The sequence below is a fragment of the Orbicella franksi genome, chromosome 13 (genome assembly GCF_964199315.1).
Source record: "Orbicella franksi chromosome 13, jaOrbFran1.1, whole genome shotgun sequence".
Lineage (NCBI taxonomy): Eukaryota > Metazoa > Cnidaria > Anthozoa > Scleractinia > Merulinidae > Orbicella > Orbicella franksi.
The window spans coordinates 6026494-6036143 of NC_138157.1; the positions used below are offsets into that span (position 1 = coordinate 6026494).

The 9650-nt window shown below is 39.9% G+C and overlaps 1 protein-coding gene and 1 long non-coding RNA gene across 2 annotated transcripts; both read right to left on the reverse strand.

The window, feature by feature from the left end:
* Positions 1 to 105: 105 nt before the first annotated feature.
* On the reverse strand, positions 106 to 2807 carry LOC145465384 (uncharacterized). Its single transcript, XR_014041583.1, has 3 exons — positions 2603 to 2807; positions 2341 to 2497; positions 106 to 1569 (listed from the first exon to the last, which is right to left on the reverse strand). It is a non-coding gene; the product is annotated as an uncharacterized LOC145465384 (long non-coding RNA).
* Positions 2808 to 4914: 2107 nt separating this feature from the next.
* Positions 4915 to 7811, reverse strand: LOC145465383 (uncharacterized). Its single transcript, XM_081449162.1, has 2 exons — positions 6379 to 7811; positions 4915 to 5394 (listed from the first exon to the last, which is right to left on the reverse strand). Exon 1 carries the CDS (start codon positions 7672 to 7674, stop codon positions 6706 to 6708), a length of 969 nt encoding a protein of 322 aa, XP_081305288.1. The 5' UTR covers positions 7675 to 7811; the 3' UTR covers positions 4915 to 5394; positions 6379 to 6705.
* Positions 7812 to 9650: the final 1839 nt, after the last annotated feature.

The window sequence follows — 9650 nt, forward strand, 5'->3', positions numbered from 1 at the left end:
GTATAGGTGAGTGTCTGCTCAAGTAGTCATCAAGCCGTCTATAAATCTCCTAAAAAGTGGTTCTTAAAGTTTTTGAATTGCCAGTAAAAGTCGCTTTCCCACAAACACATTAAAAATTCGTGGCGATGTCAATTAATGCGAGTTTCGATGTTGTCACTAAAATTTTTAAATTCAAACTTATTTAACGTAATAATATATTACCACCACAAGGGGTCAAGGAATACTTAAAAGGAAAATATTTTTAAAAAGTTTGTAAAATGAAGCAAACTAAATGGTATGGTCACATAGGACACGGCTGTGTCAAAATACCAAACTTGAAGCGGCGATTTTGGCGATCGAGTTGGACGTTGAGTTCCGAGGCAGACAAAAATTTAATAACATACTCTGGACTGGATATCAGCGCTTCACAAAAAAAGGCTCCTTCATAGCTGGGTACGCAGTAAACAAGATTTGAATCGCAGCTAAATGCTCTTTTGAAAAAGTCTGCTTGCTCGAACCATTGCAAAATGTTCAAAATTAGATATTTAGGTTATTTTTAATTTTATATTACGCCAGTACTTCAGGTACTTTCGTAGGTTCATGTTAAAAAAAAAAAACAGCCTTTTAACCAAAAGCGACCGACAAATTTTAGTCTAGTCGTAAATTTCGTGAGAATGCATTTTCCCCCAAAGGATTTGCCTGCCTTTCGTTTTGTAAATTAGCAAGTCAACATCTCGACTCGATATAAGCGGACCGCTGAGGAAACAGTAACTTTCAGAAATCCACACAAATACACTGTATACTTTAGTTTTTCTATCCTTAAATTTATTATTTAAATAACACAAAGTACAAGTTTGTACTCTCATAAAACTTGTAAGGCCCTATTTATCATAGTAAGGAACAGTTTTTAATAATGACATTTTCATATTTACAGTATTTTTGAGAAGAATTAACAATGACCTAAGGAAAGATGTCTTGAAGTTACAAAGTGAAGCAAAGAAGCATGAAAGAACTTTGAAGTCTACTGAATTGAAAACGAAACAAGTCGGTAACAAACTACGAGGGACAAAATCTGCTTCCACAAAGCTGAAAAGACAATTAAAGGAAAATGATGAAAATGTAAAGAAACCTAGGTATTCCCTTGTGGATACATTTTCTCATGGCAAAAATGGAACAAATCATAGAACAGTCATGTTTATGGCCTGCATGAGATGTTTACAGCATGCATGTTTGCTTTCTAGCCAAAAGGCACCCATTGCATTACATCTAATTTTCAGTATTTTATTCAACTGTAGCCCCCCAACAAATGTTGTTGTCTCGCTATCCACACTGGCAGACTGATATATCCTATAGGGGGAGGCCAATAAACTGATATTATGCAAAAGATTTGCAAGTAGCCAATATGATTTCCATGTATGGAGTGATGACTCCAACAAAGCTGGCGAAGAGCAGCACATTGTAGGTGTCCACAACTGGTGCCCAGAGATCAATAAACCCAGGGCATATGTCCTTGGTAACAGTTTGACAACATTGTACAGTCTTTGAACATTGATCTTCCATCCACTTTGGACATGAATACCACCCAGTTACCTATGCAAGAAGAATGAAAGTCAAATATGGGGTGGCTCTTTCTAAAAATGTATTTTTGTAAAAAGATTATTTTCAGTTGTAAGAATTTCATACTAAATAAATGTGCTTCAACTATGTTCTATCTGAGATTCAGGTAAAGTAATTAGTTTGTGAGGAGTCTTAGCTATTTGTAAAATACAAATTATTGCAGTGTAAATAATAGTGATCATAAATATCAAAATACTTCTGAGTGATTATAATGTAATACATGATTACTGTAGAGTTGTACAGTCAGCAGTTTACAGTGAATGTGAATATAAAAATACTTCTGAGTGATTATAATGCATGATTGCTGTAAAGTTGTACAGTCGGCAGTTTACAATGAATTTGAACATACATAATTGTTTTTCATTATCATTCATATGGGGCAGTTGTTTAAAACTAGCATGATAAGTAAGCCGCATAATTTTCACAGTAACAAGGTTGAAAGGAATCGAAAGTAACTTAATATAGTGGAATGTAAAGCAGAGCAGTCTTTATTAAAACCTGATGTAACTGATAAAACGCACAATAGCCTGAATAATTTAATTCCCTCCCAAAATTTCATGAAAATATTATCAACAGCGGGATGTCTAAACAAGACCACCTTTATTCAGATCATTAAAAATGAAAGTGCCTATTATGTTGGAAAAAATCATTACTGGAATACCAAACAGTTTTTGTGGCTTACTAATCAATACTAGCAGGGGGTAACTATTTGCATTTACCTGAAAGAATGGAGCGTGAACTCACCTCTCGTAGCCTCGAATTTAACATCTCCCAAGCTGTCTCCGTGCGCTTAGTGCATTCGATATTTATTCCACTACAATATCTTGGGCGCGCGGGGAAAAAGTTGAAATAACTTCAAGAGCAATCAGTCTAGGCCTCTAGACCTTCATTATCCAGGAAACTAGAAGACAAATCTCGAATTTCACCGTTTTGGTTTTTCGATATCACCGCCTCTGCCCGCTGAGGACGGCAAAAAAGTAAAAAAATACGTATTTCTGCCACTTACGCGACGAAAGAGAAAAAATTAAAACGGTAGAACTTTCAGCTGTGCCCCATTCTTCCTTCTTTTCACGTCTATGGGCCAAAAACTTCGCGTTGGAAGACGATATTCAGCCAAGAAGTTTACAATAATTTGACTGGAGCAAGTGTTTCCGAGAAGCCGTTCGACTGCGCATGTCATAAATTTTTTCCTGCTGATGTACTGCATACCATTCCGTGAGGCCTAAATTTCGATGTTACATCATTTTATGCTCATTTCCTGGTGGATCAATAGTTTTTCCATGATGGACTGAAAATTGCTGTTGACTGGATAAAAATTCCTGTCTGTCATAAATATCCAGGCATAATAACACTGATAAGGCATTATAGTAAACTGGAGTGAAGAGGATACGTCATGGTTACCCAGCCCTGAGCCCAATACGCACATTTTCATCTAATAACGATGGGAGAGATGTTAGAGTAGCTCTCTTTCTCGTCCTCAGAGGCCGTGCTCCTTTTGGTCAGCACCAAGAATTCCTGGTGCTGACCAAAAGGAGCGTGGCCTCTGGGGACCAGAAGGAGTAGCTCTCAGAAGTACTCTGCAAGATCAGGGAGGAGCGTGGGCTCCTTTTTCGTAATCAAGCCTAAATTCAACCACACCCCTCACCCCTCTCAAGATGGATCGCATGCCTGTATTGGACTGGGGTTTTTTTTCACACCTCTCCAAATCTTATGCATGTATCCTCTCCACCACTCTCCAACCTGTGAGGTAACAGTGTGTCATCCGGTTGCCATCTATACATCCTAGCCTAAGGGGGGCACACCCATTTGTAAGCTATATAGGTACGCCACTGTGAAGGGTATGCTTTTCAGCCAGTTTAGTCTGGGACAGGGTAGAGAATTAGACAGTTTTATACTAGAATAGGGTATAATTCACCAGAAATTAAATTGGCCAGTACATCAAAAATTTAGTCTAGAACAGAACAGGGTTCCTCGCCTAGGGTTCTATAAAAGAAATTGAAACTGGGAAGTGACACTGCAAGATATTGCTTTAGTTGGCATACATGTGTATGTTGGACTATGCATTCTCTGTGCCTAGTCTAGGAAAGGGTTCCAAATTAAAGATGGTTTTCAGTGTCCCAGCACCACAGTGTGCTTAAGACCACTCCCAGCCCTATGAATGCCTCGTTTCATTCAACCTTGATACCAGGCTTTCTCTCCTTTGCCTCCCTGGAGATTGTCCTCAGCAACAGAGGCAACGGCACCTGAAATCAAGTTTGAGCCTTCATTTGGTCACGTACTCCCAAAGAATGCAGGCAGCCAAAGTAACTTGTTCGGATTCAAGCTAAAATCAGGGGCTAGGCGATAGTTACAATGCATGATACGCTTGAGAACAGGTTTTATCCAAGCAAGCCATTTTTCATTGGGGCATGTTGCTGACTTTAACGATTTTTACAACTTCACTGACCCAATATCCCTGTATCTCTGGAATGCAATGGGATTCCACTTCACAAACAGGAGAGAATATTGATACCCAAGGACAGATGGAATTTCATTTTATTTTGCAATATGATCTACACAACACAAAAAACCCAATCAGTCGAATCACCACCCAGCCTCCTAGAAGTGAAGACAATGGTCTGATTATCCCATATACTGAAAAGAAATATCCTGGAATCCAAGGAGCAAGGTTGCCAAGTTAACATCAGGCTGGACAAAAGTACAAAATTTATATAGGTATCCACCCCAACTTCATTCCTACGTTATTGCTCATATGCACTGAAGCAGAACATACCCATCTGACCAGATTATGCAGTGGGGTTAATATCACTGGTCTGATTCGCATTCATTGTGTGGGTTCCTCACACAATGGTCCCTCCCAAACAACAACTGCTCACATACAGGCTGCATTCCTTTGGGTGTTTGAGCCAATGACAGATTTGATCATATATTCCGGAGTAAGTTGCACCAGAATACACCGACCATGACCAATGAAAGCCATGTCTCATTGTGACTCCAAGCATCAGTGTGCCTTTTGAATTGGCAATTTTCATTAAATCAAAATTCTAACTTGCCTTGGAGGCTTGAATGAATGAAAAGAAATTGCATCAAGGTTGACAGATGAATAATTAATTTCCTTTGTTTCATTCCCCCAGTCTCATAGCTGAGTTAGAATTTTAATACATTGAAAACAGCCTATTTGATGCACACCAGACATTAAATTCCTTGAAGACCTTTTCTTCTGACAAACAGTGAATAATTTGTAGGCAAGTGAAATTACCTATTAATTATTCATTACACCTAAAAATTATTACACCACCAAACAACACTGTAGTCTGATTAAAATAAAGTTCTTTTTAATTCTAATATTGTTATATACACTCCTTATATACATTTTAGTATTTATTTATTTTTTTTGAATTTTTGTTATTTGCTATGTCTTGCAAAAAGGCAATAGCTTATGTTGGGTCACCAAGGTTTCTTAATATGTACAAAATGATTTTGTGGCTGTTTTTAACAGGTTAACAGATGGTATACAAAATGAAGAACGGCTTTACTAAACCAAGTTGAACACATACACAAATGTCATCCATCTTTTCATTGACCCAAAACTGAACATTCCAAAATTGTAATATCACGATGGGAACCTCCTTGAACCTATCTCCTGAAACTTCAAAATACTGATTCATAACTTAATAGTCATCTTGAGAGTCTTCTTTGCCACTTCGTCTCTGATTACTAATTTATTTTACAGAATATGCATTACCTACATACAGTAGTAGTCCAGAAGGGGCTCTCCAAAGCCTGTAGATGATGCAGCTTTAAGAAGCATGAAAGGAAAAATGACTGTTTGTCAGTTACAATGTCTTCCAGATTGACGAAATAAAGCTTGACCTTTTGAGTGTTTAAGACAAGTTTATTAGGGAGTTTCAGAAACCATAATGGCCACACAAGGACAGCATTAAATAAAAAATGAATTATACTTTACCTACGAATCTCACGATACTCTAAAGTCATTCACTTTGTTTATCACTGTCAAAACTATCACAAAACTAAATCCAGAACACAGCAGTAAATTTGAAATTAAAATTTTAAAAATTAGCCACGGTGGTTCACGTTCCTCAGACAAAGAATTGGTCACTTCACATTGTTTGCAGAGGACAGCAAAGAATGTACCAAGAATTGTAACACATGCACAGCCATTGTTCTGCTCATTAAACCTTTTGTTTAGTGACGTTGCTGTTGCCAATGACATCATGGTTTTCTTATGCTCCCTATTATGGGCCAGGTAACTGTATGGGATGGTAGTGCCTGCCATTAAAGCTTTTCAGTTAGTTTTGAAAGCTATCTGTGATCAAAACTACGCCCTAAATTCTCAGTTCTGTCAATTTGTGAAAACTTGTGACACAGAATGTAAATGGCTGCGCGATAGAAATATCACAGGGCAGTACAATGAACTACAATGGAAAAATTCACACAACTAAATTGAATAGTAAGAGCAAAGCACAACCAAACCCAGCGCCTGAAAAACATGTGCATATGACATGTTGGGATCACGATAACTGCAGTTCCTTTCATTCGCAGGATGTTTAATTTTGCTTTTTTTTAAAACCAAGAAAATATCTCAAGTTCAGCTAAAAAAATTGCTGGCAATCCTGAACACTCAACATATAATTATTTTTTAACGTTATGAGGGTCTGCCACTGCCGCTTTGACTCAGTGACTCTAACATTGGGCATCAGGACCTGTCTTAAACTTATTAAAAGGTCAAGCTTTTAAAATCCTAGGAATCTGATACTTTACCATTTCGGTTTAGAAGTCTGTTCTGTTGATGTCCACAACATGTATAACTTGTGGATGGGATCTGATCTTGTTCTGCACCTGAAAAGAAAAAGAAAGACGACGAGTGCGTGCTGCTCAAAAATTCATGAAAATTACATATTGGCGGTTCCTTTTTTTGTTGTTTTTCATCGTTTTCTGTCTTGAATCTCTGCAACTCAAAACCTTAACACTTGGGTTCATTCCCTGTTTATGGTCGTTGTTCCACTGCATCATTCGCATCAGCACTTCAGTTTGACAAAAGTAGAAATATTATACTTGGCCTGTGATACCGACATTTTGTTTGAAATTTTACAGGAATCCACTTTGAGTAGCTTTCCTCTCACACTTTGCGCACAACTCCAAGGACACTTTGCCGTTCTTCACATGAAGACAGACACCACCAGAGGAACTTGAGCGGGTTCGCTTGCTTGGAGTGGCCTCGTCGTCTGACCGCCGTTTCTTGCTTCTCGTAACATACTGCCTCTCCTCCTCCCGCACGTTTTCATTTTCGCTTCCCGACGACTGCATCAACGAAGAAGAAAGCGAAATGCCAGGTGTAGAGGCCACGCTCTTCAGCAGAAGCGAAATTGTGCTCTCGTTCGCCAGAACACTTCGCAGGTATTTCACCTCATCCGATAGCTTTCTGATCATGGTTGTCATGCCTTCGTTGCGGGTTTTCAAAGTCTTATTCTCTTCTTTCAGTTGAGCAACATTGTTCTCAAGTCCTTCAACGTATTTCTTCTTCTTTTGTCGGTTCTCCCGAGCGGCAATGGCGTTTTTCTTGTTTCTTTCGGCGATGACTTTGTCGTCTTCCTCCGATATCTGCTGCTTTTTACCACACTGAACATTCGGGTTTGTGATTCGACGAGTTTCAGCGCCACCTGAATTTTCACAATTGTTAGAGGTTAGTTCGTTTGCTTGAATGTTTTCGCTTATTTCCAGAAGAGCTTCCAAATCTTTAATATCCTGTTCGTTCAAACCAAAGTCTTCGTCAACCCAAGAGGTAGCAAAATCGGCCAAGAAATCTTCCACACCAGCATCTACTCCACTGTCCATGCTGTGAGCTGGAGACAGCGAGCTTGATCTCGCATCGAGGTTTACACTTTCAACGACTGGCAACGGCTCCATGTCAGGATCAACTCTAGAACACAAAACTTCCTTTCTCTTTGCCTCCGGTCTCGTTGCGTCTCTATCTGTCGACAGCGTATCGGTCTTAGAATCTTGGTCAGATGGAGCCGCTGAGCAGTAATCGTGATCCAAGGCAAATGACATAGCCATGATGGGACTTTCTGTCGCAATAGCCTTTTTTAGACAGAAAGAAACGGGGAAAATATGCAAAACTTCTAAATAAAACTCTCACGACCTCCTTCTAATTCTTCCTCTGAAAAACGTACCTGCGACGTTTATATCACGAGGCTAAACGGAAAACTCACAATGACGTCATCGAATCGATTGCGCAGACTCAAAAGGTCACGTGATTCCATAAGTAATCACGTGTTATTTATGTAACCGCAGTTCGACATATCGCGGACTCCAACAGAATGATTGGGAAGGGTGGGAAATTATTGCAAGCGAAGTAGCCTGCAGTGCAGGCGTCTTATTGGGGTGAGTTAGCGTTACAACCTTGCGACCGCCATGTTAGACCGCCATGTTAGACCGCCATGTTAGACGGTGGGGGATGGGGGAGGGGAAAAATGAGAAGAATGAGAATGAGAGAAGGTCGAGTGACCGAACAGAGAGCGGCAAATGTACAAATGTCACGAACCGTAGAAGTCGTGTAGGCTAGTCAACCCCATTTTACGTAAATATTAAGCTTTTCCCAAAGCCAGTGGGTAGCACTGCCAACAGATCTTTTCCGGATACCAGTGTGGAAATTGCGTCGTTTTGCTCCGTTCGTAATTCGCGAGACATTCCAAGTTCACATAAACGCTTGAGAGATTCCTCGAGAGCGAAATCGAAACTAACAACATCACTTTCGACAGAGTTCGCCATGTTTTTTACCCGCACGAACAAAACGAAACTGACTGACAGACAATTGACAGGCAGGGTCAAGCCGCACCAATCAGAAACTCCGTTCGTGGGCGAACGGAGTTTCCTAAAAGAACAATGACCTCGGGCAGGCGAGATTTTCTTCGCTCCACCCTTCCCCTATCCTTCCTCTTGCCTATCATTCACCCCCTTGGTAAAACGTTCTTTCTCTCCCCAGTCTTCCACTGCATGAAAAACTCAAGATGGCGGCTAGACCTTTTTACGATGTTGCGATGTGAGCGCTCGCTCGAAAAAATCTCGCCTGCTCTGCAGGCTACAAGCGAAGCGATAACATATCGGGAGTAAAACTCATACAAAGAGAAGGTTATAAATGCAAATCCGGCGGAAGGACAGCGGACCTTCAAGCTGAAATCAAAAGCAAACTCAAGCTTGAAATAGCAGCATCCCACAGGCAGACAAAGAACAATCACTGTAAGGGGAACGGAAATTGGCTCGAAACATCGTGAAGTTCGAAAAGCCGAAAAGTCCGACCAAGAGAACACAAAACAGCTGCTTCCAAAAAAATCGGACGTTCGGGAACGGTCGGGAGTTCCCTAAAAACTACATAAATAGCCGGCAGAAAATCGATTCAAAAGGAAAGCAAATAAACCAACAAAAGAAACAAGGATAAAGCAAATTGTTACTCAACTTTCGTGCACAATTCGAATGGCGGGGCTATCACAAAAAGAAGTGATTTTCTCTGCCCGAGGTTTCCCCGTGCAAGCACAAATCCAAAGTGACTGGTGATTGTTGCGTTTTCAAATTTCTCCGTCGAAGTGTGGACGGGAAACATTTGATGCGTTTTCAGAGTGAAACCTCTGTTTTTAAATGTCTGCAGTGTGGTGTGCACGGAACACGGGGCCGTAGTGAAGTCGCTCTGTTTGGCGAATACAACAAACTAGCATGCACGTGATAATTGATTGAATTGATATGCCAATTTTCCTCAACGAGACGACTAGATAAACAATTTTGTGAATAATAATGGTATGCCTTGTTCTAATTATTTGGTCTTTGCAACAGAGGGGTTTTTTATCAATTGCTTGGCTTGACATACTCCTTACTTCTCATCTTAAAAGTGACATTCTTATTTACTTCAGCCTATTACATTTTCTACCGAGACAAATATCATATGTCAACAAACCTTAACGTATTTTTAGATTTATTTTGATATCTTCTATGTTAATTCTAATAGGGCAGCCAACGCGAAAAATTTCCCGCGCGCCGCG

What these genes read in the sequence shown, in the direction of transcription:
- LOC145465383 (XM_081449162.1), bottom strand. Translation starts at nt 7,674, where the DNA reads ATGGCTATGTCATTTGCCTTGGATCACGATTACTGCTCAGCGGCTCCA.